Below are 27,070 nucleotides of genomic sequence, written 5' to 3' on the forward strand. Positions count from 1 at the left end.
AACTTATGAACCAGAACAGTTGACCATTCCCAAGGAAAATGGCTCAGTTGAGTCGAGGAAAAGCGACATCTCCGAGGGAAAGAAAAGAGAGCAAAAGCAAGCGGGTGATGCCAAATGGAAATGAAAATGGTGTGGGTCTTGTTAGCAAAGTGTGCCACCACGTAAATGTAACATTTATAATGCTGTTTTTATGGCTCCCAACCAACACACTCATGCCACTTGCCACTTGCCACGTGAAGAAGAAGGCGGTGGCAGTGGCAGAGTCTCTGAAACAGAAGCTTTAATGAATTTAAATGTGCACATGGAGAAATATGAAAATTGGATGGAAAAAACGAGGCACCCCCACCACCTACCTTTCTTAGTTCACATTTCATTTTAAGTCTTTCTTTAAAACGTATAAAAGTTTAGCTAATAATATTTTTCAATGATAGACATTCTAATATTTTTTATCTTTCATTTTTTTCCTCCAGCTGTCTGCAGTTTGGATTGCGGCCGGAATGGTGTGTGCGAGTCCGGAAAATGCCGCTGCAATTCCGGATGGACGGGAAACCTGTGCGACCAACTGCCCTGCGATTCCCGCTGCTCGGAACATGGCCAATGCAAAAATGGCACCTGTGTCTGCTCCCAAGGCTGGAATGGACGTCACTGCACGCTGCGTAAGTTAAAAGGGAATTTAGTTTTAGGCTTTAATACACTGATAAAAACTAGGAAATGGGATTTTGGGATTCTTAAACTTTATAAGAATATCCCACAAAATATTTTAGATATCGAATTTTTGTACTTAAATTTTACTTTTTTTTGGCAGTAGCTGAAATCCAAGCCAATTCCCTTACAACAGCAATATTGCTGTGTCTGCTGCAGTAGCCACGCCCCCTGGTGTACCGCCTCCGCCCACTGTCAATGTAGCTGCTGTCGTGGCTGTTTTTAAGTTTTGCGTTTTCGTTTGCCAACGTGGCTGTGTCGTGCTTTTTATCAATTCGTCCTTTTTTTCGGGGTTTCTTCTTTTTTTCGTGGAGTCGATGCACCAAAGTATTTTGTACATGTTTACGCCATTTGCTCTCCACTTCAGTTTCGCTTCGTTCCGACAAAACCCTTTGATTTTCCCACCCGCCCTGCCGCCCAGTCGCCCTCTTTTGGGAATTTTCCTTCTTTTTGGTTGGGCTGGAAGTGCGTTTGACAGTTTTGCCGCCATGACTTAACCATGTTGTTTGAGGCAACGCAACCAAAAAAACAACATCAATAAAAAAAAAGAAGCAGCAGCAGCAGGATACGACTTTTCCGTGGAACGAAAAGCAGGCACTGCTGGCACTGCAGCATGATAAGTAGCTATCGATTGACAGTGATTAAAACTTTAAAAACAAACAGTCATGTTACAAAAACATTCAAACGTGTGGCGGCGGCTCAGGCATGCATGTAATGGCATTACGAGCCGTCTTCTTCTCCCCCCTCCTCACTATAAGAAAGTGGTTATGGGGGTGGGGAGGAGGTTAAAGTCATCCCTTACCCGCGATCAGCATTTCGTTGACGTGTGCAAAACCAATAAAACTTCCGACGTCATTCAGAGTCACAAGCAATCTTGGCCTTCCCCCTTTTCACTCTTTTCGGTGGCGCCCCTCTTTCGGTCTATCTCCTCTTTCTTCATTCCCCTCTGGGAAGGCGGCACTCTTTCAATCGATTCAAGTGAAAAAGGGGGCGATGGGCAGGGCAGGGGTTGAAGTCTCCACTATACATATATGGTATCTGTGTCTGGGCTTTGGGTTTTGTATTTTTCGAAAGTACTTAACGACTTTGCCTCAGTCAGTGCTGTCACATTTGGTTTAGTTGGATTTTTCAGATAGCTATAAGAATAGTTTTTGACCAAAATTCATAGTTTACTTTATTAGATTTGAAAGCAGATCGATTAGGAATTAGAAAAAAAAATTAACGAGGCATGGTGTTCCATAGGCTTAGTTATCGGAAAAATACTGAAATTTTGGGGCGAAAATAAGGAAAAACTGAAATGTACTTTTTCGATAAGGGAGGTAACATTGTCTTTTTTCAGAAAAATTGATACAAATTAACAATTTTAGCTGTGAATGCAGTTTTGTGGGAAATTTAATTACGAACTCAGCGAGATATGGCGTTCTATATTTGGACTGGATTATTGACTGATTTATAGAAAAAATTCTGTGATGGTTTGGGGTAAAAATTAGGATTAACCAAGTTTTCCATTTTTTATGAGAAGCCATAGAAGTTATGGCCAAAACTCCACCTTTTACTTGAAATCAGTTATGTGGTAGATTATAAATTCGAATTCTTAGTTTTCCTTTGAAAATATAACTTACTTATAGTTATACTTTCCAGCTAGAAATTGGCCAAAAAGACAGCCCAACGGAGAGAGAGGGTAGCTTGTGCCCTGGGTGTTGGGGGCACATCCAAAAAAGTGGAGTCTCTCTATGCACAGATTAGACCTTTCAGCTGGAACTGCAGTCAGCAGGCGACTTCAATGCGGCAAAGTTGATTGAATTCGAAACAGAGATTTCCAGCGAATTACGCGCCACCGAAAACTCCACTAAAATTGGCTCTTTCTGTAGGGGAGTTTGTTCCTAGGGGCACATAGTAGACCATCTCCAGACCCGAAAGCCACATGCATACTTGATGTCGTCGTCGTCGTTACATTTAGTTGCACCCTCCTATACCACCCACCACCTGCCCTACTCATTTCTATTCCCTTTTCTATAACCCCGCCGGTCTCTCATTCAAATATTTACAATGTTTTTTGTGCCCCATCGCTGACTACTTGTTTTTTCCCTTTTTCTTGCTAGCTGGGATTTTATTATGGATTGTAAAATATGTGCAGAAGTGTGTTTAGGGGGAGATTACAACAATTTTTTTGAATGGCCAGGCATAAAAAACGAGGGATTTGTACGCCGAAAGTGATAAAATAGAGGAGAAATAAGCTTTGCTAGGGGGTTGCTTGGTTGGTTGGAAAAGCCAAAGAGATGGGTGGGGTAGGTGAAAAACCTGCAGACACTGGCTGTGTTAAATACAAATAAAACCGAAAATAGTTCGACTGGCAAACTTGAACTTAACCAGAGGCTAGTGAGAAGGCATTTGTGGCATTTATTTTGTATTTATCTTACGAATTTCTTGATGAAATTTCTTGTTTTTTAAGTTGTTGGTACAACAAAGTACATCGTTCTAGGTAACCTTTACCAAAAATCCGGCCGTAAACTTGGCCATTTCGCTGGGAGTTTTTGGGGGGTCGTCTAATCCAGTCAAAAGATTTGACATATTTCCACGCTGCTCCCCCACCACTCCCTTTCTGCTGGCAGCAGAGTTCAATATTTGCAAGACCACTTGAAGTTATTGCCAATATGTGCACAAACACGCACTCAGGGAAAGGCAGGACAGATGGGGAGAGAGAGAGGGGGCTGAGTGACTCGTAAACAGGAAGGCAGTAACAACCAGGGAAGTCATTTTATGCGCCGCAAACTTTTTAACATGCCGGAAGCTGAGTTAGCAGCCTCCTCCCCCCAGTATTTTTCCCTTTTTACCATCCAAATGGTGTGTGTAAAGGCCAAAAAAAAGAGAAAGAGAAAAAGGAAAGGAAAGGGGGTGGTGTGCTGTTACCTTACCCCATTTCGCAAATGACACATGTCAAGTGACATTAACTTTGCGTCAAATGCTGTCGTGGCACAAACAAATAAAGTCGGAAGAAAGAAAAAAAAGAGAGAGAGAAGAGAGAACGTTAGAATGGGGCCAAATCATCTATCGTTAGGTTACGTTTCGTTGGGTTTTTATGTTTGCCCAACATTTCGCCGAGTGTTCTGCCAAAGGTTAACTGCCACTGAGAGTGAGAGCAAACATCAACATTATTTTTATATTCATGATGTTGACTCTCGCTAAAGGAATGGTAGCGGGTGTGGGGCAGAGGGGGAGTTTGAATTTTCGTTATTTTTCCTTTTTTTTCACTGTTAAATGGAAATTCCCTTGCAAATGGCAATGGGCAAAGGGTGTTATCATTCAATTTCAAGCGCCACTCGATCCGGACAGTTTACTCTTAATTACAGCAAAGCATTTTTTATGAAAATTCCCAAAGTGATTGTTAAGTCTTGGTAGATATTGGGAAAATCATTGGAAGTCATAATACTAAGCAAGGGGTTTCAGTTAACAAGCTCTAGTTTAAGGTATATCATAGAGTTATAGGGGAAAGAGGATTTTCCTTTAAACATTTGATAACTAATCAAGCAACTTCTTAACACACCTCCAGCTGGCTGCGAAAATGGCTGCTCTCGACATGGACAGTGCACCCTGGAGAATGGCGAATACCGCTGTGATTGCATAGAAGGATGGGCTGGCAGTGACTGCTCCATTGCACTGGAACTCAATTGCAAGGATAATATAGACAATGATGGAGGTAAGTTAAGAATTTGATAGAAAAATACAAAAATATTTGAAATTAGCAACAAAATTTGATATTAATATTGTAATATTGTATTTCCCATTCGCCCATCAACTATATAGACGGCATGACCGATTGTTCCGATAGTGAATGCTGCTCACATCCCGCCTGTTCTGAGCATATTATGTGTCTTTCCTCCAATGATCCCGTTGAGGTCCTTCTGCGTAAGCAACCGCCCTCGGTGACGGCCTCGTTCTACCAGAGGGTCAAGTTCCTGATCGAAGAGAACTCCGTACAGTCGTATGCCCACATGGACGAGTACAGCGAGAAGTAAGTGATACGCCCTAGAACTAAGATCTAAATCGTAGAGCCCCTATATCTATATAGCCTATATACTATATATATATACATATACGTATGCGTCTGACTCTTAGTGCGCAGGGATATCAAAAGAAAAATATGTAAATGAGAGGGCCTGCCATTGAGCGACTCTTGAGTTTCCTTTCTGATTTCAAATCTCTTTCGTTTCGAGTTCGATCTTTTGAGTTATTGAGTTTTTGAGTTGCAGACACCGATCGTTCCGTTAATATAATATATATCCAATATATATATATCTATATATATATATATTATATGGGAACGTTATGTGAAGGTCTGTGATTGAGAAATTTTTCATTGGAATTGCGTTTGAACTTTTTCCGTTTTCGGTTCTGTGTGTATGTTTTAAGCTTTACGGGTGCAATGAAGGGAAAAAGCTCAAATTTATTCTGTATGAAGAAGCGTATATATGTCTATATAAATCAGATATCTGACCAACTATATATATATATATAGACATATATGCCAATAATCTATATATACTTTTATGTTATGCTTTAAAAATGTAAAAAAGATAAAAAAACAAAAATATTTGTTTATGTTTTATACCAACTTCAACTAAAAAACACACTGCCAGTAGTCTCAATCAATCAATCAATCAATCAGTCGAAAGCAAAAAAAAGAAAAAAAATATGCAAAAAAAAAATCAAGAAGAAGAAGCAAAAGAAATGAAAATCTAAACCCATTCACATTCCCACAATCCCGAACGCCTCTCTCCCCTCAATGAGTCTATCATTTATGCGCTGAAAAAAAAAAGTAACGAAAAAAAAGAACAATATTGAGATGAGAATGTGAGAATCTCAAGTCGAAATGTTGAATTTTCAAAAGTTTTATTTTATCTCGTTCCTCCGAGTTCTCTTCTCCCACTTTCAAGTTTTTGAATTTCTTTTGGTTTTTTGTTTATTTCAAAGATCCTTTTTTTTGTGTCCTGATTTCTCCCAAAACAAAAAAAGCAAAAAAAAAGAGAAAATAAAAAAAAGAAAAGAGGAAAACGCAACGACATTTTCCCAGTTTGAGCTTTTTCTTTTCTTGCCCGCCTGCGAAATGCCAAGCCAATGAGAAGAATCAAACGCTGATGATGACTACTTCCAGCGCCAAGCATAAAACCCGAAAATATTCTACAAAATTTTTCATAATTTTCACAAAAAAAAAAAAACTTTACTTACCATCTTGAGTTGGTTTTTCCTTGAGTTTTAGGGGGTCCTTTTTGGATCCTTTTTTTATTTTTTTTTGGAATTTTTTCTTTAACTTTTCCTTTCATATTTCTCTCATTCTCTCGAACTCCGCTCTACGTGGAGCAAGAAAAATCGAAATCTATCTAAGAACATTACGAGAAAAGCGAAAATATAATGATAGCACTTCATTGAGTATGTGTGTTGTCTAGTGTAAAACCTCCTTGTGTTCGTCTTACCCCAAAAAAAAAAAAAAAAAATATATATATAAAAAAATAACCAAAAAAAAAACTAATCATATATAAAAAGAAGAAGAAAGATCTGTGGATGTTAGGCCTCCATCGATGAGTAAGTGATCGATCAGAATCGAGTTCGAGTGTAAGAACTAAGACCAGACCTAGACCCTACATTTATCGATAGTTAACTTTACCTTTGATTTGCTTTCGTTTGGTTTCTTAAGCGAAGTACAGTCTCGTCATTGTATCTCTATATATATGATCTATATAGCGTGTTTATCTTGAGTTATGTTTTTGCCTATGATTTTCTGATTCTGATTTGAAGAGACCCCCGCCCCACCACCAAATGTTAAATCAAAAAAGATAGCGCTACGCTGATGCCAAGACCAAGAGGAGAGGATTCCCCCCAAAAAAAAAACGAAAAAATTAAAGCTGAGGATGACCGAAATTGCTTTTGAGTTTCTGTTTTGATTTCCGTTTCCGATTTCCCCGTTTACCCACTCCCCCCCAAATACTCTTTCGTTGTCTTTTTGAGTTGAGTTTTTGTCGCATTTTAACTACCAACTAACCATACTAAACCAACCAAGATGATATGTGTGTCAGTCAAGCCCCGAAGATGTCTACCGATCTCTCCGACTCCGTCTCTGTCTTCGTCTTCGTCTCATCATCCGACTAAGTGTGTTTGTCAAATGTCTTCTTTTTCTTTTTCCGTTTCCGTTTCTTTTTTCTTGTTTCGTTTTTCTGTTCTTTGCCCAGCGTGTCGTTTCCGTTTCCATTTCCGTTTTGGTTATGTCTTTTTTTAGTTTTGGTTCACTAAGCTATGAAAGTACAAATCTCCACCTTTAGGTATGCTAAAAGAATAAAACCAAAAAAAAAACCAAAAAGAAATTATTACCAATTGTTAAGCAATATCAAAGTTTGATCAATTCGTTAACGAAACGCATTTTTGTCTTTTGATTTCTTTTTTATTGTCCTGTCAATTAATTGTGTACTGTCCTACTCTGTTGCTGTGGCTCGATACCTTCATGTTGTGTGCTAAACCAAAAACCAAAAAACCAAAAAAAAATATCTATCAAATCCAAATCAAATTTCAACACAAAAAAAAAATCAAAATGCATTTCCTACATGCAAATCAAAATCTAAAAAAAAAAACAATCACAAAAATATAAAAAAAAATCCTACGTTTCAACCTGTGAATTTGTAGTCTCTTCTGGAGCTCGTTCACACCTTGGTAAGTCAAAAAAAAAAAAAAAAAAAAAAAAAACAAAAAAAAACACTTAAGAACAAAAAAAAAAAAGGAAACACATTTTTTTTGGGTACTCCAAAACCAGAAAAAATATAGAAAACAAAAATCTTTGTTACAGTCTCGCATCTTCTTGAGTTGATTCTGGATTTTATGTTCCATCCTCCTCATCCAAGCATCATCCATCCGATCATTGATCCATCGAATCCACTCGTCCATCCACAGAATGCATCAACGCCTTTTTGGTTTTTCCGCTTTCGGTTTTTCAATCCGTAAAATGCATCTTAAAAATATGAAAAAAAAAGAAAACACACACGCACACCAGAGACTCGACACAGTTCGGTAGGTGGCATCCATCTCCCATGGCTTTTCCAATCTTAAATCAAATGCAGTTGAGGCTAAAAGTAATTTTACTTAAGATTTAAATCTTCTACAATTTACCTTTAATCCAAGTTAATAAAAGAGATTTAAAAAGTCTACAAAATGACATTTTCATCAGCTTAAGTTTGAAATTGAATGAAATTCAAGCCAATCCATAAATGCAAATATAAATAAGCCAAGCTGTTTTTCATGGTAACTTTCATAGCGAACTTTTAATTTTTGATGCCCCACAAAGAGCTTAAAAATAATACTTGGCAAAAAACAAGCTGTGCCTGCAATTGACTTTTGAATTTTTTGCGCCACGAATTGTGTTGATCAACATTTAAACGGCCTGCGGGCTGTAATTGCATTATAATTGTACCCGGCACCATCGACCTCATGCGCACCACCACCACTACCCCCTGCATATAATGCCATTTTGTTGATTTTAACTTACATTTCAACGCACACACACTCGCACACACACACAAACTGAGAACCGCAACAAACACACACTCACAAAGAGAGATCGAAAAGTCAACAAATCATTCATGTAAATAAAACACGACAAAGACAACAAAAAGAAAGACAACAACAAAAAATATCGAAAAAAATTATAAATTAACAACGGAAAAAAAATGCATTCATAATTTTTTTTTTATCTCACCAGCACGCACCAAACACACAGATACACTCACTCGCAAAAAAGATATAAACACACATGCATATCATGAGTATGTTTTCATATTTATTTCCATATTAATTTTCATCGTTTTTCGTTCGGCATACTTTATATAGGGCAGGATGAAAAAGAATCTCGATATATATATATATCTCCACACATATATATCTATATAGTATAGATAAAAATAACTGTATGTGTTATGTGTACCGTGTCTATATGTGTATTTAGTTTGATTTTCCAATTTGTGTTCCATTCTTCCGTTCTTTGCCAATCAACCACCACATCTCGATATTAACTTAACTCATACTAACCCATTAATGGTTATTTAATTTCATTTTCTCTCAACTCTACCAACCAACCTATAGTTTGGCATGTGAGCATAATATTTCGAGCAGTTCAGTTTTTTCCGCCCACCTCTACTCACTTTCTCTCAATATATATATAAATGTATCTCATCACAAAATATCCCCCTCGATCGTTTTTGTTTTTATCCTTTGTTATGATTTTCACCATCAAACGAAACTCCTCCCTCATCTCGCTCTCTCTCTCTCTCTCGAAACTCTCTTGATCTCTTTTTACCATTTTTTCGGTTGTCTTTTCATTTGATTTTTGATCAAAGCTTTTTATGGTAAAAACAAATCTCATCAAATGTGAATCACTTTATCAGTTTTCGTATCGATTAATAACTCTCTGTTGATGTTTTGTTAACCAAACGAAGAGGAATTATAAGTATACAAAAAAAGAAAAAAGAAAACTTGTTAGGTTTTCCCCCCACCACATCCAAATGAAATGAAATGACAAACCCAAAGGTCAGCAGCCAGAACAAAGACAAAGAAAGTACCAAAAAAAAATCAAAGCTAATATAAAGAAAATGCAAGTAAAACGAAAGAAAATATCTGTATATCCTTATATGTTATCACTCAAAAAAATCAAAAAAAAAAAAAAAAAAAGAAAAACCCCAAAAAAAAAAAAAAAAAAAAACATCCCTACAAAAACCCCAAACGTATCCCTAAATGTCCTAATTGTCTGCGTCTAAGCCATTTGTTTATATGTTTTCCAAATACAAAGAAACTCACCACCCCAGCTCACACACACACACAACAAACACACACACACACACGCCCACACGCATACTGCCATCCGCTCCAATACAAATTGAAAATCTTCATTAAAAAAGAAGAACGAAAAAAAATGAAAGTTTTTTACCAAAAAAGAAACAAAAGAAAAGAAAAGTAAAACGAAAATGAAAATTAAGGAAGAACAGAAAATTATTTACAAACAATTTATTATGCAAATTTTAACATTAGGTTTTTGAGTTTCTATTTTTAATTTTCTGTATTTAAATTATATATATTATATATTTTATTTCAATATTAGTAGGTATAAATTTTATATATTTTCAAACTGCCAGGCTGCTTCGGCTTGCCGAAGTTTTACAAATTGCCCTTGCAGAGAGAAGTCCCTTAAAATCTATAATCATAAATCCAGTCTATCTTAAATAACAGCTTAAAATTATATTAAATTAAGTGACATAAAAATGGGCTAAAAAAAACAGAATATATATAAATATATATTAAGGAATGTGTCAGCCATTAATCGTGTGCCCAAAGTGTGGGCATCGATTGCGCAAAAAAGTGCAACTATTAAGTTAATGAACGACGTCCACTGACAGTTATCCGATCATTTTCCGACCGCGGCCCAAATGAACCCCGTAAATTAACTGATTTTTACTGCATTAATTAAGTGGCTTAATCAGCCGAGGAGGGATTAGTCAAACTATATATTTTTCTTTTCGTTACTTAACAAAAAAAAAAACGAAAACACTGCGGAGATTTAAGTTGGAAAATGGGAAAATAATTGGTTTTATATTTGAAATTTGAATGTTGTTTGAGGGGGAGGTGGGGAATATTCTTTACCTCAAGAAAAACTCTACAATGAGAAAATATCAGTCTGAAATGTGAGAAGAAGTGAGAAGTGGCAGGCCAGGCACAGGGAAAAATTGTGGTTGATTTTGAAATCAAAATTTTAGAAGTCTATCAAAAATGTTTAGAAAAGGTTTATCAATCAAAAGGCAGTAAAAAAAAAGATGTTAAAGGATTTAAAAACATTTTTGAAACATTTTTCTTAATCTTAAACTTCAGTTAGTATAAAGAATACTATAAAGAATTTGCCAATATTTTCTAGACATTAGCCTTATGTCTTAAAATTGGGGCATAACTCGTAGGCTTAAACATAATTATTAACAACTTCTTTGAGCCTTAATTGCCTTAACCCTCAAGATAGTCCATCTATTTGTTTTAAGTGCATAGAGGAAAAGCGGAAAAAAGCCAGCTGATGTTGATGTTGATGATGATGATGCCATGGAAACTGGGTGACGTTGTTGTCGTCGTCGTTGTCGTCGTTCGGCGGCTTGCCGTTTTCCTTGCCGCTCCGATAAAGCGAAATCCAAGTAAATGCGATACGGGCGTGTCATGACTTCAGGAGGGGCGTTGTTGTTTAGTGGGATAAGGCTGTGTGGGTGGATAAGGCTGTGTATTTCCAGAGGGGGGTGCAAGGCTGTCGCCGTTGTCAACGTCTTCGTCGTCGTCGTCTTTGGCATTTTGGGCCGTCTTTGTCTGGTGTGTTCCTCCCACTTTCCATTCAGTGTCCTCTTTTCTTGTTTCCTTTTTCTTTTCTTTTTTTTTTTTTTTCTTACTCTTTTTGGCTTTGTAGTGCTCAAGTGGCATCGTTGAAAGGCAGGATAGGGCAGGGGAGGGCAGGGCAGGGTGGCAGGAGGCAGTAAAGGGGAATGGAACAAAGGTCCATTGTGAAAAGTTTTCGCTACTTGCAGCGGCAAATGCAAAAACTGTTAACAATAGAAATAATACAAGAAGAAACGGCCAAAAGAAAATGTTGAGAGAGGTGGGTGGGTGGGTTGGTTGGTTGGTTGGTTGGCTGGCTGAAGGACGAAGGACGAACAGGAAGCAGGCATAACCAGAACGGAGACTTGGGCCAGCGGAGTCAAAAGTTGAGCAACAGCAAAACAGCAACAGCAACAGCAACAACGTTGACTAAAAATTAAACAATAAACAATGGCGGAGCGACTATAGATTACTTCCTGTTTTGGCTGCCATTTTGTGGGGGGTTAAAAGAAGAAGAAGCACAGCAAAAAAAAAAAAAAAAAAAACAAAACGGGGTGCAAAAGAGGAAGCCAAGAATGGGGGTTAAGTGTGAGTTTGGCTAAAGGAAATGTCCCCCTTCTGACTCGCTGACTGACGGCCTGTTTAGGTGTGGCTAGTTGCCCGCTTAAGTGGTTTTCCCACCAGCCCTTTTTCCTCCACCACCTCTCCAATGATCCTTTGGAAAATCTAAGAGCCCTCCCCCCGCTCTTACCACCTCCGCGCTGCACATTTGTGTATGCAAATCAAGTTGTCTGCGTCGGGCTAAAGCTAAACTGATTAGTGTCAACTTGCTGGCAGTCATCAAGTGGCTACTGGAGAAAGTCGCTGGTTTATGCTGGATGGTGGTGGGGGTTGGTTGGTGGTGCAGGGTTTTCGCTGTCATCCACATTTTCCACAGCTCCTAAGCTGCTGCTACTGCTACTGCTGTTTTTTCCTGCTAGTTCCTGCTAGCTGTCAAGTGTCGTAAGCGGTTGATCCTTGATCTTGTGCGCAGAGGAAAAAAAAGGGAAATGCTAATGCCATGCCATGTGGCTATGGCTGTAGGAATGTAGATACAAATGGATTACAAGGCGAGATAGGACTAGGACTAGGACTTTTCTAAATGATAAACTTTATTAAGAAAGGAAATGATAAGAGTGATGGCTAACCTATACTATTTTTCTATATTTTCCAAAGATTTTCAAAGCAAACTTCCATCTCTTCAACTTCTCAGCTGCGAAATCTATTCCGATTTTTCTCTCTTTTTCAACTTCAAGTTGCCAAGACTTATGGCTAGAGATATATCCGGAATATGTGGCACATATATATGTATATGCATGCATTCGAATGCAGATATAGTGTATATATAAATTAAAAAGGCGCCAGTCCGAATGCTTTCACAGGCAGTTGCCGCCGTTGTCCTTGCGTTGCGTTTTTCTGGTCTTATCAACGAGGCCATTGCCTGGACTACCATAGCTTTACCGGAATTGTTATTGTTGTGTTGTGTTGTGTTGTTTGTAGTGCTGCTTGCCTCTCTTATCGCCGTTATCCGTTGGCTCAAAGGCGGAAGAAAAAACTATGAGAAAAATCCACTTTAGGCGAACAACAACAAAAAAAAATGGAAGGAATTTACAGCGTACAAGTTGCACATAAACCAAAATTAATACCCATATAAGTTACAAACGGGTTTGGGCACGAGGTGTATGTGATAGTTAGGGGAAAAGAGGGAAGGGGAATAGAAAGGATAGTTAACCCCCCCACCCTTTTCAACAGCCAACAGCCTGTTCTAGTCAACGTGGCCAATAGAAATGGCCAAACAAGCAAAACATTCGAGAAAAAGACAGAATAAATATCAAGTCGGGGCAGAGTATTAAATACGAACTTTGAATGCACTTTAATAGAGCTCAAAGCTCAAATCTTGTAGGGAATACACGCTATATATATCCTTTAAAGGTTTCCTCTGCTTTCTGATAAATTTAATCCCGAAAATATATAAAATATCTTTACTGCTGCTAGGCTGTAGTCAGAAACTGTAATACTTTTCAGTTAATTTCGCCGAACTTTTCCGCCACCCTGCCAGCTTGCTCCTTTGTAAATATTTCGAATTCATATGTTGCATTTATATATATAAACTATACATATATATCGTATATATATATATATATTCGCATAAGCCCTATATGTGTACATCGCTTGATCGCTGCCAACTTTATGCCAAAGTCCATATATCCACAAGTCTCTCTCCCTCTCTGCTGCCATCCTGTAAGTCCTTTTTTTTGGCATCCAATGGGGCAAAAAAAAAGAATGTAGGAAAAAAGCGAGGAGAAAATTCGCGGAATTTTCGCTGCAGTCGCACAAAAAAATGTGGAAAAAAGCAAATATGTCGACGGGCGAAAAAGGAAACATTGGTGGCAGTAGTTTGCCATAGTTATGGTCTGCGGTCGACGGTCGACGGTCGTCGGTCGTCGGTCGTCGGCTTCTACAATCCGTGGGATCCATAGCCATAGCTATAGCCATAGCCATCATGGCCATGGTCGTCCGTATCCATATCCATGTATCCCATATCCCATATCCCATATCGCATATCGCATATCCTATATCCCATGTCCTGGCTGCCGCCTGACTTGACTGCCTCGACTGCTGCCTCCCTGCCGCCCTGCCCTGTGTGTGCACTCAATATAATTTAATATTTTTCGATAGCAACAACGGCAGCTGAAAGTAATTACTTTTATGTGAGATTAGATATATTTATGTGTTTTTTGCTAGGTTTATTGGGGGGGGCGGGGTGGTGGATAGGAGGGGCAGCCCTGTCCTGGCCCCCTTGCAGTTGCAGTTGCTGCTCCGCTCGCTAATTCGACATCAGCACAAAATTTTTAATGGCCTGCGGCGGTGTACAGTGGACCCTCCCTTCCCTGATGCGCCCTCCCGCCCCTCTGCACATCATAAGTTTCCATTGAGTGGGTGGTTTGGTTCGCTGGCTTGGTGGCTTGGTGGGTGAGCTTACATTTTTGTTATTCTTTTGACGGTCGCCGTTTTAAGTGAAGTGCAAACTGCAAAGCTACAAAACTGGGTTTCGTGCTGCCAGGGCGACGGCGGTTGTACGGATAGAGCACTGTAATGGCTTCATATAACTATAAAATGTATAAGCCGTGTGCCATTGTGGCGGCGACATGAGAAATGAGTGGGTGGCCTTTGGGTGGGCTTCGGGGTTGCGTTGGTTGCATGTGGCCATTGCGGCAAAAGTTGATGAAAACTGTTTTGATTGCGGTATAAAATGAAGGCGATCCACCCCCGCCTAGCCAACCACTCACCCACCAACCTAACCTGAATGATTATGAACGGAAATGGAATGAATACAGAGGTGGGGGCTGCTCCACCTTCTCCCCTTCACCCCCTTTTTTGAGGAGAAAACAAAAAACAAAAGCAAGTTTTGCAAGCGATTCTTGGAAATATTTTATTAACCTCGATACTGCTGGGGCTTATTTTGTGCAGTTTGGGGAAAAGTTGGGCTTTTGGGGTTACTTTTTTATATTAAATTATTATCCAGAATAATATTCTCCTTATTTAAACATATCCTTGGGCCAATTTGATAAAAATAGCTATTAATTGTTAATCATTTGATAAATGGTTTGATGTTCCAAACTGTAAAATGAAATTTAACAAGTCAAGAAGTCTTAAAATTAAAAATAATTTACTGAAAATCGTAGACGAAAATTCAAGTTTCTTATTAAAATTTCTTAAGTTTTTAAGACTGAAAGCAAACTTCTTGTCTATAATTCCACTAAAACAGTAAAACAGTAACAGTTCTTAGAGTAATCCTAGTCATATTTTTTCGAGTGCACAAGCCAGCTAGCCCTTAAGTGAGCATTTTCCTTAACCCTTTTTAGTTTAGTTTAGCCAGGGAATGGGAAAAACATTCGATCCATTTTCATTGCATTGCCTTTAAAGCCAGGTGGCAAAAAGGTGGCAACTGTAATCTTCTTAGGGACAAAAGTGTCATGCAATCTAGTGCTTTGCCACCTCTATATCCCCTTTCTCCTTTCCCCTGGATTTCCTCCCTACTCCCTACCTTCAGGTTTTTCCCGGTGACCAGGGAATTTCCCCAGTGAAATGGCTGCCAAATGAAATTTGTTTTGTGTGCATCAAATTGAACAGCCAAAATGTGGAAAGCGTAGATATGCTTTTCCGGGCATGGGGCTGGTGTGTGTGTGTGTTTTTCCCCTATGCCACTGTATTGGTGAGTTGGCAGCATTAGCCGCCAGGTGGCGCCAGCTAATCTGTAATGAAAAACTGAACGAAATGGTAGTAGGAATCGAGTGGTGTAGGGGAAAACCCGAAACTAAATGGAAATGTTGGGAGCCAATGAATGGCATTTTATGCAGGCGTGTGTGTGTGTTTTTTTTTTCCACCAGCCACCAGCCACCAGCCACCTGCCACCCCCTAATTTTTGCCAGAGTTGCTTACTTAAAGCGACGACACATGGCATGGCATTTACATATCGTCTCTATCTTGGACTTATGCCAGTTTTCCTCCCTCCATCCCCCGCTATTTGTGTGCAGCTTTTATGCAAATTTACAAAGTGCAAATTACACGCTACTAAAGGTTTTCTTTGCTCTCCTATCGGACGGTGTCTGTGACTCTGTGTGTGTGTGTGTGTGTTTGTGTGTGTGTCTGTGTGTGTTGGTAAATGGCAAACTTAAAAATGCTATTCAAACTTTTCTATACACGCCTCTGCTGCCTTTGTATGCCCTCGAGTATGTGTCCCTATTTTCAGCTCTCTCTCTCTCTCCCAGCAGTCCCAACACCCCTCGCAATTTCCTGGAGAATCGCCCTGCAGCCGCTATTTATTTATAATGTGTAAGGGTTTTCTTTTTAAGAAGCCCCCTCCTTCGGTACGATGGGGCGAAAGTAAAATGTTTTAAAAATATACTCCTTAATTTGAAATGAAATTTAAACGCAAATCAAAACTTCAACTTCTGATAATTAAGGCAACAATGTATCACGAAAGTTGCAGACTTATTGTCTTTTTTTTTTTTGTTTTTAAATAGCGGAAAAGCAATTGAAATGTTTCCATTGTCGTGGGATTTTCCCGCCTAAGGTACTCCTTCTCTTTCACTCCACTCCGCTCTACCCTGGCTAGCTCTGAACTTTCTTTTTTCCGTTTTTTTCATCGCTTTCTTCCATTTTGGAGCCCTTTTTTCGCGTAATGAAAAAGATGCAAGATGCAAACAGAGGCGGGTAAAAGAAATGGCGAAAGTGCAGGAAACATTTCATCAGGCAAGGCAAACAAACGCACAGAGAGAGAAAGCACCTCCTTAACCCCTCGGTGGCCATGGAAATGGTCTCATCTCTGGCATCTCGCTACATAAAGCACATTTATCGTGGTTACAAAAGCGTAAAAGAAAAGTGTGGCCCAGGGTTTTCGCCTGAAAAATGTTTCAAAAACTGTTTCAGGCTAAATGAACATAAAGCGGGCCACCGCAGTGAGCCAGTCAGCCAGCCACCCAGCCAGCCAGCTAGCTACCCACCTCCTTTCGAACCATCCTACTTGGAACCTACCGCCTTTGAACCATACGCCCACCATCAGCCCTCCCACCTACTAAAACCGAACCGAATCGCCTGCAGTCCTTTGCTTTGTTTTTCTTGCCAGCTTCCTCTTTCTGAAGCTGCATCCTCGTGGGCGTCATGAAAATAAAGCCAAATTAAAATTATATCCTTTTTCTCTCGGTGTGTGTGTGTGTTGGTGTTGGTGGGTATGTGGGGTGTCCTTTTGTATGCACAAAAGTCAACTAAGTCGTGCTCAATTTTTATGATGGCAAGACGACGATGCTGCTGCCGTCGTCGCCACTTTGTGTGCCATGGTAAGCCAAGTTAGCAAAAGGTGGCTCTAGATGAGATGAAATGGTGGTAGTGGTTGTGGGTGGCGGTGGTGCAAATGAATGGCAGCCCGCCCAGCCGCTTTATGAATGGCCACAAAAATCCAACCCACTCTGAAACTCTAGCTGTCTGACAGAGTTTTTCCCAACCTCCTCCTCCCCAAAAAAAAGGAACCCACAAAAAGAAAAGAAATTAAATGCACTTCCTTTATGCGCGGGCTTCTCATATTTTCCAGCCCGGCTTCCCCCGGGTCTTTCACCATTTTCCACCCCCTCGCGCCCACACAATGCGCTAATAATGGAAGTGCACTTTTGACACAAAAGGTGCAGTGGCGACAATGCCGGCTCCAGGTTCTCCTTCTCGTTCTCGTTCTCGTTCTCTGTGCTTCTTTTTTCTAGCTTTTCTAGGATAGCCCATTCTGCCGCCGCCTCTTTTTGTTACCTCTATTGCTCATTCGCTGCAAGGGCGATTAGTCGGTGGGCGGTGGGCGGAAAAGTGGGTAAAATTGGGGAAAAGGCAAAGGAGAGCAGGGAGGGAAAGGATGGAGGGTACAAAACGGCGGTGCAAAGGGCGAGCATCTTTTGAGATTAGAACATTTTTGTGGCATTGCTTTCACTTCATCGAGCGAGATTGCTTTTCCTATATCTCCCGTTCCCCTTTCTTGCTTGATAAAGATATATATATTTATAGATATATATGTATCCCGATCTCTTTCAGTCTGGCTTAGCCATTTCTTTTCGCTGGCTAAATGCCTTTATTGCCTCATAATTTTAAGTGGCTTTTACTGATAATGATGATTATGCCCGGACTGATTGAAAAAGATTGAAAAGAGAGCGAGTTCAGAGACATGTCAACAGATTCGCTGACTCACAGCTCGATAGAGCTTTCAGAATTTATGGGACTTTAAGAGTTGGTGGGAACTCTGTACTAAGAATTATCCTTAATCTGCGTTAAAGTCTTAACCTCTTCTTAATTTCCAAATTAAAAAAACACAAACCAAGATTAAAAAACAAAACACAAAGAAGGGCCAAGCTCTGCTCTGGAAAGCTCACTGAACCGCTTCTCTTGCACTAACAATTTGTAGTGGAAAGTGTTGCTGCGTATACGTAATGTGAGTCCTTGAGGCGATTGCTCAGGCGTTTCTCGCCCACAACACACACACTGCTCCTTCGGACGAAAAGCGTCCACTAAGTGCAGCATTTCCATTTCGATGGCAACAAAATCAAAGTGAAAACTGCTCTCATAACCAAATCAAACCGAATTGAATTGAAAGGAAGGCGAGAGAGGAGGAGGGGAGGGGGTGGGGTCGAGCCAAGTCGAGACGCTGGCAAACAAAACGAAATGTGCTGAAGACATTCAAGTGTCGGTGGCGTATGAGTGATTTACCTGGCCAGCCGATGACGACGATGAAGGCAGGCAGGCAGGCAGGCCAAAAAGGTTCCTTCTTGGCTACAGCAGCGCAGTGCAAATAAATCAAATAAATAATAAATGAAACGAAACGAATCAAATGCGAAATAAAAATCAATGGCACTCACTCGCCACTTCAATGACTCGCAATATACAAACAGGACACATAGATATATATATTTTATATATTATATATATATATTATATATATATTTACCCACTCAACTAACACACACACACACACACACACGTACACCTTTGGCATGGCAAAAGAAAAGAGGAAGCATACTTTTGTGCTCATGCAATTTGCTTTTCGGTTTGATTTCAAATAAAATGTTGCTTCATTGCATCATCGAATTGAGGCAGGAAAAATGAAATTGTGGGTAAAATACCGATGGGTAAAAGAGGAGTTAGGGAGGGAGTAGGCGTGGCACACACACACACTTTTATACTCGAAAAGAAAGAAAACTAGTTGGGCATGACTTTTGAACACGGAACCTCGGACTCTGGTCAATTGCAATTAGAAGTCAGTGAAGAAGTGCGCTGCTCTCCAAGAATTCCAATGGGCCTTAGCTATAGCCATATAGCCATAGCCACTCCCCGGCGACCTTTGCCTCCCCCCAACTCCTCCTCTTTGTCCTAATAAAAATGCAGCTGGGAACATAAAACTCTGACCCAAATACTGTACATTATGTGTTTATGTCTGTTAGGAAGTGAAGCGGAGTGAAAGAGGAACTTGGCAAGGAGAGGGGGTGGTTTTTGTGGAAAAAGATGAGTGGGCGGAACAACAGTAAAAAAAAAAAAAATGGGGTTGGCGGCGGGGCGAGGGCCTGAGAAATTGCAACACTTGAAAACTTGAAAATGTTTTCGAGAACTTGCGCTGGCACAAAAGTTAAAAGAGGCCAAACTGCAGTCCTCGGACTCTGGAAATGGAGTGCGGAGTGAGGGCACCGAGAGGCTGCACCTGATGACTGTTGGGGGGGGAAAGAACTCCCCCCCTTGGGAAAACCCATTTCTGGTAAAAAAAAACCCAACTCTGCAGTAATTAGTGCAAACAATTGCGCTCGTTTCCGATATCCTTGGTAACTTTCCCAAAAACGAACAAAACTCCCTTTTTGGCGAACGCCGCCGCCCCTGCCTTTTAAGCCTCACTGCGGCATTTTGTTTCAAGGGGCGTCTGGCGTTCTGAAGAACCAGAGCTCAGAAGAATACACAAATATATATATATTTATATATAATAAACGAAATGGAGACAGGGACCCCTGCTGTTTTCCATTTATTGGAAATATAAAGCATATTTTGTGCGCTCTTTTGTCATAATAAATTGGCAAACTTGAAATCGGATATCGGTGCACTCGCAGCACTCCCTGTTCCTCGAAGAAAGTGACAAAGAAAGCGGGTTGCCATAGTTTCTGCTCATTAAATTGGAAATGTAAATGGAAATGAAAATGATTTTGGGTCGCGCAGCTGTGTCCCTCATCTCTCAATACATTCACATAGATGTGGGTCTGTATGTGGAGGGTTAGGGGTTGTCAGAAAAAAAATCAAAAAATCAAAAAAAATAAACAGAGGACACTGCAAGGGCAAACACTGACTGGCTCGGTTTGCATTATAGTATTTCGACCCGTGGAAAGTATCGCCTTTCCACAACCGAACGACAATCGATTTATGTTATCGGGTCAAATGTTTGTAGTATTATTATTACCGTTATAATTTCCACCAGCTTTTTGTGCCTTTCAGTTGGTTTCATTTTCATTTTCATTTTCACTTTCATTGATTTTTTTTTGGCCTTTCATTTGATCGTTTTGGCCTTGTTAGCCGTTATAGCCGCATCTATCGAATTTCGTCGAGAATCGCAGCAATTTGCGATAAATTTATATATCGAAATGAATTTTCAAATAGTTTTTTCTCTTATAATAATAATAATAATTGTTAATTATTGCATGCATTTTGAATACGTTTATCGAGCGTTTGCTGGTGCTAAAATATCGCTGGGGGCGAAGGTTATCGATAGGCAAATGATGTAACAATCGAAATGCTTTAATTTCTGGTTCGGCATTAACCGAAACTTGAACTTGATAATCATTTTTAAATAATAACATTTTATAAATTGCCTACCAATTTAAGGAGTACGTTTCTATCTCATTAAAAGTATCAATTTTTATTAAGAAATTATCGATAATTATCGATAATTACGATATGAACCTGTGTGTTGACACAACAATTTTGATATAATTCTAATTCCTTTTCATGCTGAACTCTCCACAAGGAAACTAATGCCGAGTGCCTTCGATAACATTCACCCACTCGATCGATAGACCATCAATCGTTGCACTTTCAAACAACTCCCCCACCCCCTCCCTTTGGTCGCAGCTTTCTCCTTCCATTTAATAACGAAAGCAACTTGAAATTCTGATAAACTCGCTGAGAAATGTTGAAGGATTCGATATATATTGGCATTCCAAAGTCGGGACTTGAATATATATACCATCCATCCCTAGCCATCCCAGCCATTTCCATCTCAGATATATCCCCAAGCTGCGTGCCAAATGCCATTTGCACTTCTGCACCCCCGGTAAGAGTGGGAAAATGCGAAAGATGGGCAAGTTGCGATGGAAATCCCCGCATCCTCTGCATGCCCACTTTTTGCTTCTCCTGCTCTTCCCCCCACCCCCCGCCCCAATTTGCTCTTTTTTCCGTAGCTCATTGTTGGACATTCATTCGATTCATTCCACACACTCGAAGATACACATCCACAACCAGTTTCCAGTTTCCAGTTTCCAGTTCCAATAATTGAATTACCCAAAGCCAGGCAAACACTTTGAGATTGTCCCGCAAAGAATTCCCCAGAAACACATACACAAGCACACTCAAACTGCAGTTGCAGATAGAAAAAATTTATATATATATATACAAAGATACCAAGATACAAAGATACAAAGATACAGATACAAAGTAGAGAACGCATTACTGGCGACAAAACTCTCAGAAACTCATCCCATTTCATTCTACGTCTCACTCGCTCGCTCGCTCGCTCTATATATATATATATCTCTATCTCTCTGTCTGTCTCAATTTATACATAAACACTCCTTAATAGTTAAATACAAAAATATACCCATACATATGCATACGAAACATAGCTATATATTATATTATATATATATAAATCAATTTATATAAATATTTTCTCAAATTATTGCATAACTTGTTTTTTCGGTTTGTTGTCCTTAGAGCCAATGCCAAGTGCTAAGAAAACAATCGAGTCGCTTTTCAGTTTTTCCCATTTCCATCAATACAGACAATTTGCTAAATGTTTTTCTTCACCTTTTCAATATCTATGATTTCCACCACAAAAACTTAATTAGAAAAACCAACCAAGAAAACGAAAAGAAAAGAAAGTCAAAAAAAAAACAAAACAAAAAAAAAAAGAATAAAATTAAAGAAAATCAAAAAGAAACTCAAACGCAAATATTGCCAAGTAACTAACAGATGTCTTTTTATCTTTTGCAACTGAACTTTAAAACCTAAACCCTAAACCCTAACTCGATGTGTGGATTGGAAAACTCAATATAGTCGCGTTTCGGTGATGCGTGGACAGGTGATCACTCCCCAAGGACTGGGCATCGTCGGCATCCGTGTCTCTGTGGATCGCGACTCCCGATTTGGGTTCACCCTAACTCGTCAAGGAGGATGGTGAGTATTTATACTTTTTATAACTTATTATAAATTGGTAAAAACAAAAAAATATGTAAGTCTTTGGCCAACAAATACTAAATGAATGCTCTGAATTAGTCCCCTTCTTTGATGCTCCACTGTACTCGTGTGGGTGCAAGTCATATACATTTTGGTAAATGCAAATTACTTACGTATGGATGACTTTCTCCAACGAAAGAGAGAGATGAGGGGGTAGCTTTTTTCGTTGATTAAATTCTGCTGATGGAATCCGCCGATGGCCAGAAGCACAGTTGCGCAGTCAAAAATAAAGGCCAAAAAAAAAAAGAAAAAAGTAGAAGAAGGTGAAGATCCGCCAGCGAGGGCAAGTTATCAAATTTTTAATTAAATCTTTTGCTTTGATGTGCGGCCAACTTTCGTTTTTGGGAGAAGGAGAAGTAGAAGTAGAAGGAGATGGAGATGGAGATGGAGAAAGCAAGCCACTGTCCTCGAGTCCTCAAGTTTACACAAGTGGTTAGCATAATTAGAGCAGACAGGCCACAATTGGCCAGAAAGCCGCAGGAGTGGCTCAGTGGTTCAGTGTCTTTATGGTGGTGGCTTGGTTCGCTTGGTGGTTTCGAAGGATGGTAAATACGAGGACAGAGGACAGGACATTAGTTTCAATTATTTGACATTTTCATTCGGATTGCTTTTTAAGCACAAAATGCTCGGAGAACTTTTGCTCTAATTGAGCCCATCAAAGATGCAAGGACAGAATATTTTCTCAACTGTAAAGTAGTAGTAGTTGTAGCAAAAGCAAAAGAAGAAGAACAACTAGTTGAAGGATGACAGAAAATTTCGGAAAAGCGGAAAAGAGAGATGCCCGGCCCGCCCGCTTGGCAATCCAATATATCTAATATAAATATTTTTCCAGTTGTTTTTCCTTCTGTAAAAAGGATTTCCGTTTGCTGCCATCAGCAACATTGTTTGCCGTCCTTGTTGTTTTGCCATTTTCTTTTCCCTTCATGCGTGTGTGTGTGTGTGTGTGTGTGTGTGTGTTGGCCAATTTAAATAAACATTTCGCACCCGACTCTGTCTGATTTTATTATGGCCAAGCGAAGGAATACAAACAAAATCTGTGCAGCAGACAGACAAAACTCCGACGACTGTCTGATGATTATTTGTGTTTACTTTCCACACACACACACACACACATACACACTCACTCTAGCTTTGTTTATTTCAATCTCGCACACACTTGCACATTAGCCTAGACAAATAACCAGGTGTATAGCATATCTTTTTGGGCCAATGCTGAGCCGGAATAAAAACAAAGAGCGGGGGGAAAAAAGAAAAACAGAAAAACAGAAAAGCAACTACATTTTCACCCGACTTTTGGCCATAATTTCTCATTAGGCCAATGGCCAAGTAAGCGATATGATGTTGCATGTTGCTCTTGCCTTCACCCGTGTCCCGTGTGCCGTGTGCCGAATATGTCGCAATATGCAACAACTTGCCTGGGTCGTGTCCTGGCATATAAATTCCTCACTCTTTATTTATGTATTTTTATTATGACAATTTCTGCTGTTATTTATTTTTTTTTGCTCCCCTTTCTGCATTTCTTTTCTTTACCTTTCTTGTTTTTCCTTTTCGAGGGATTTTAAAGTTGTCCTTGTTATTTTTTATGTCCCTGTTGTTGGCCTTCTTCTTAGTCCTGCTTCGGTGTGTGTGTGTGCAATAATTCCTGTTTATGTTCGCATTATTTTCGGCTTCTTACATCTACACTGCTGGCCAGCAATTTAGTGACGCTTTTGAACTCGCTATTAACTGGCTTACGCCAAGCGTTATTGATGCGCTTGAAGGGTATTGGTTTTCCATGAATTCATCATGAAAATTCTCTTTCATCATTGAACTTGTTTGCTGTAGGAGTTATTTTCTTGAATTCCTGCCTTTAGCAGGTGAAGTTGTTGCTGTTGCTGCTGTTGCTAATGTTGCTGCTGTGCTGTGCCATGTTATGCGGCCCAATAAGCAACAGTGTGTTGCTAGCGCGGGTTATTATACCGCACTTCTTTCTCATTTTCCAACCAGCATGATACCACCCCTCCCCCCCCTGATTTTCCCAACACATATGTCCGTGTGTGTATCCTCTTACTTTTGGCCTCAGATTGCTGTTGTAGCCTTCTGGTTCTGGTTCCTGGCTGTGTTGCAGGTTTTTATGGTTTTGTATTTATAATGTTTATTTCAATTCTATGCTTTTATTAGCCACCCGCCTTTGCCCCTAACACCCTTCCCCCCCTCCCCCCCTCCTACTTACACACACACATTCGCAGACCGACTTTTCTTCTTGTTGCTCTTTTGGCTGCCTCGCCATTTGTTGTCCTGCTTAATTTTTTCCTTTTCCCCATCTTCTTTTTTTTTTTTGTATTTATTTTTTATTTTATTTCGCTGTTGTTGTTGCTGCTGGCTGACATGCATTGTATGCTATTGTTGTTGTTTTTCTTGTTGTTGTCATAGTAATAAAGGTAATAAAAGTCATTATATTGTGCTGCAGGGGATTATTGTTGGCATTTTTTATTGCATAAGTATTATTAGAGTTCAGGATTCATGATGCCCTCTCTCTCTATCTCTCCCTCGCACTGCCAGACTCGTCCACTGTAACGTATGTGTGTGTGTGTCTTGTGTGTGTGTGTGTATGTCTTCTGTGTTTGTGTTTGGGTTGTTGCCTCCGCTAAATGCTATACACCCGCTGACTGAGCTGGCTCACTGGCCACTCCTCGCATTTCTCTGCCTTTTCGGGGTCTGGTCATGCTCATAAAATCCAATTCAATTACAAATGAATGAATGCAATCCACGGCAGACCATAGTATTTATACAGCTGAGGGCAAAGTAATAGGGTGTAAACGTACTAAAAAATATATTTATTTTCGATTTACACCAAAAATGACTTAAAATGTTAATAATTTGGTAGAAGAAGAGAAATCCATCAGAAAGTTGTGTAAAAATGCTACTATTATTTTGCCCATGGCTGTGCATTTATGACTATGTGCAACTACTCTTTATGCATGCCATAAAAGCAAAACAAAAACAACAATGGCAAGCAAACAGCTGCAGGGAGACAAAAAACAGTAAAATTAAATTAGCACAAAAATTGTAACAAATTTTACAAAATTCCCTTACACATATATTTAGCGATTTTATTTTCCACTGATTATTTTTTTTTGTTTTTTGTTTTTACCACTTTATTTTTAATGAAATGCATGTCCTTGTTTATGGCCATGTTTATTGAGGCAGCTTTGGTGGCTTTGTTTACGAGGCAATTCAATTGAATGTTTTGTCATTTGATTCGAGGCAAAAATAGGGAGCATGGAGTTTAGAGTAGTACATTAAGGGAAAGCCAACATTTTTCCACATGCAGGCAGGCAGGCCATCTCGCCATTCGTTGTGTCCTCTATCTCTCTCTCTCTCTCCCTGTCTTTATCGCAGGATCGCAGGAACAAAACACAATTAAAAATCGCATTAATTAAATATTTCAAAAGTAAAAGTTTTCGCCATTTCTTGAGTTTGCAACGCGACTTGGCTTTGTACCTCCAGTTCCCCCTCGACTCGTGCTCTCCTGCATTTTCTTTTCCATTTTCACCCCCTCTACCCACCACTGCTGTTGTTGTTATTTTGGCCCTTTGTTTTCCAACATCTTCGTCTTCTTGGCAGAAGTTTGTGCAACTTTTCCGTAGCTGCAATGCGAATTTTCTCTTGTAATAATGGCGGCGGCTCGCAATCGCCATCATTATATTTAATGCGGCTAACGCATGACAAGGGGGGGGGCTATGTGAGGAAGGAGGAGGGGTATGGAATCTTAACTTGTGCTCTATACTACCCTCTCTGCACCGCCATCCATCCATCCAGCCAGCCAGTCGGCATCTAAAGTTTTTCAATTTCCCACAAACAATTGAGGTATTATCTGTGCCTCCACCTCCACCTTGGCATTAGATTGCGGGGATGGACAGCGAGAGAAAAAAAAAAGAAGGAAAAGCAAAAGGAAAAACAGTTGGAAGGAAGGAGTAGGGCGGATACTCGCGCAATTCCCTCTTCAAGTTCATTAAAATATTAATTTGCATGTTTGCCAGCCAACTTTTGCACTAATTTCGTATTCCATTTCATATTTCTCATGGCCCGTGTCTTGTTTTTTTTTTCTCCTTCTCAGGTTCGATGTACTGGTGAATGGCGGCGGGGCTGTGACCTTGCAGTTCCAACGCTCCCCCTTCCGACCACTGACCCGGACCGTCTTTGTGCCCTGGAACAGGATCGTGGTGCTGCCGCCAGTGCAAATGCAGCTGAGCGACGACGACGAGACCACCAGCAGGAATATCAAGTAAGTTTCTAAATCTTACTCAGAGTCTATTAAGTCATCTTACATCTTACAAAGCTTACTTCAGATAGCTTAACCTAATACTAATACTAATATTATCTTATCTTATTTTTCCTTTTCTGTAGGGTTGCTCCACTTAATCCTGCCCTGACTTTCCTCAACTCGATACACTACCATACGGCCGACGAGGCCAATGATGCCAGCAAGGTGTGCATGGATCACGATCACGAGAAGCTGCGTCCCCAGCTGATCAGCACGTGGATGCCAAACGGTGTGGGCGCCATGCCCGGCAAAAGGGTCATCTTTGCCGAGACTCAGGTGGGTGTAGAAGGAGAAAGAAGAGGTGTAGCAGTCACCCTTCCTTTCATTTACCATTTACTATAGCAAAGCATTTACCCACCGACCCGCGTACCTAATGCCATTCCTAATTAGCAGTCCTGGCAGCAGCTGCTGGACGCAGCGCAGTTTTAATTAATTTAAAGTTTGCCTTAATGACATTATAACTTTGCATCTGCCCGCTGAAAAGAGGAGGAGGTGGTGGTGGTGGTGCTGGTGTAGGGCGGGTGAAAGGACCACCGAGGTAGACATTAATTCTGCCAGGAGAGAGAGAGAGAGCGAGAAGGAAACCTGCCTCCTCCTTGAAGGTCTGGTCCTCGACGGCGGATTCGC

At 40.0% G+C, this 27,070-nt stretch overlaps 1 protein-coding gene across 4 annotated transcripts in view; it reads left to right on the plus strand.

Annotated features, from left to right (window-relative positions):
* Positions 1 to 27,070, plus strand: part of LOC108103787 (teneurin-a) — a 222,360-nt gene that overhangs the window by 176,676 nt on the left and 18,614 nt on the right. For 2 of the 4 annotated variants that reach the window (XM_017209417.2, XM_017209419.2), the window contains 7 exons: positions 471 to 656; positions 4,253 to 4,399; positions 4,507 to 4,714; positions 7,375 to 7,401; positions 21,958 to 22,077; positions 26,237 to 26,404; positions 26,527 to 26,719. In XM_017209417.2, coding sequence (XP_017064906.1) covers positions 471 to 656; positions 4,253 to 4,399; positions 4,507 to 4,714; positions 7,375 to 7,401; positions 21,958 to 22,077; positions 26,237 to 26,404; positions 26,527 to 26,719 — 1,049 coding nt within the window. The remainder of the gene's footprint in view (positions 1 to 470; positions 657 to 4,252; positions 4,400 to 4,506; positions 4,715 to 7,374; positions 7,402 to 21,957; positions 22,078 to 26,236; positions 26,405 to 26,526; positions 26,720 to 27,070) is intronic. The other 2 variants (XM_017209418.2, XM_017209421.2) reach the window with 1 other exon arrangement.

This window comes from Drosophila eugracilis, unplaced genomic scaffold (assembly GCF_018153835.1).
Source record: "Drosophila eugracilis isolate 14026-0451.02 unplaced genomic scaffold, ASM1815383v1 contig_408, whole genome shotgun sequence".
NCBI classification, from domain to species: Eukaryota; Metazoa; Arthropoda; class Insecta; order Diptera; family Drosophilidae; genus Drosophila; species Drosophila eugracilis.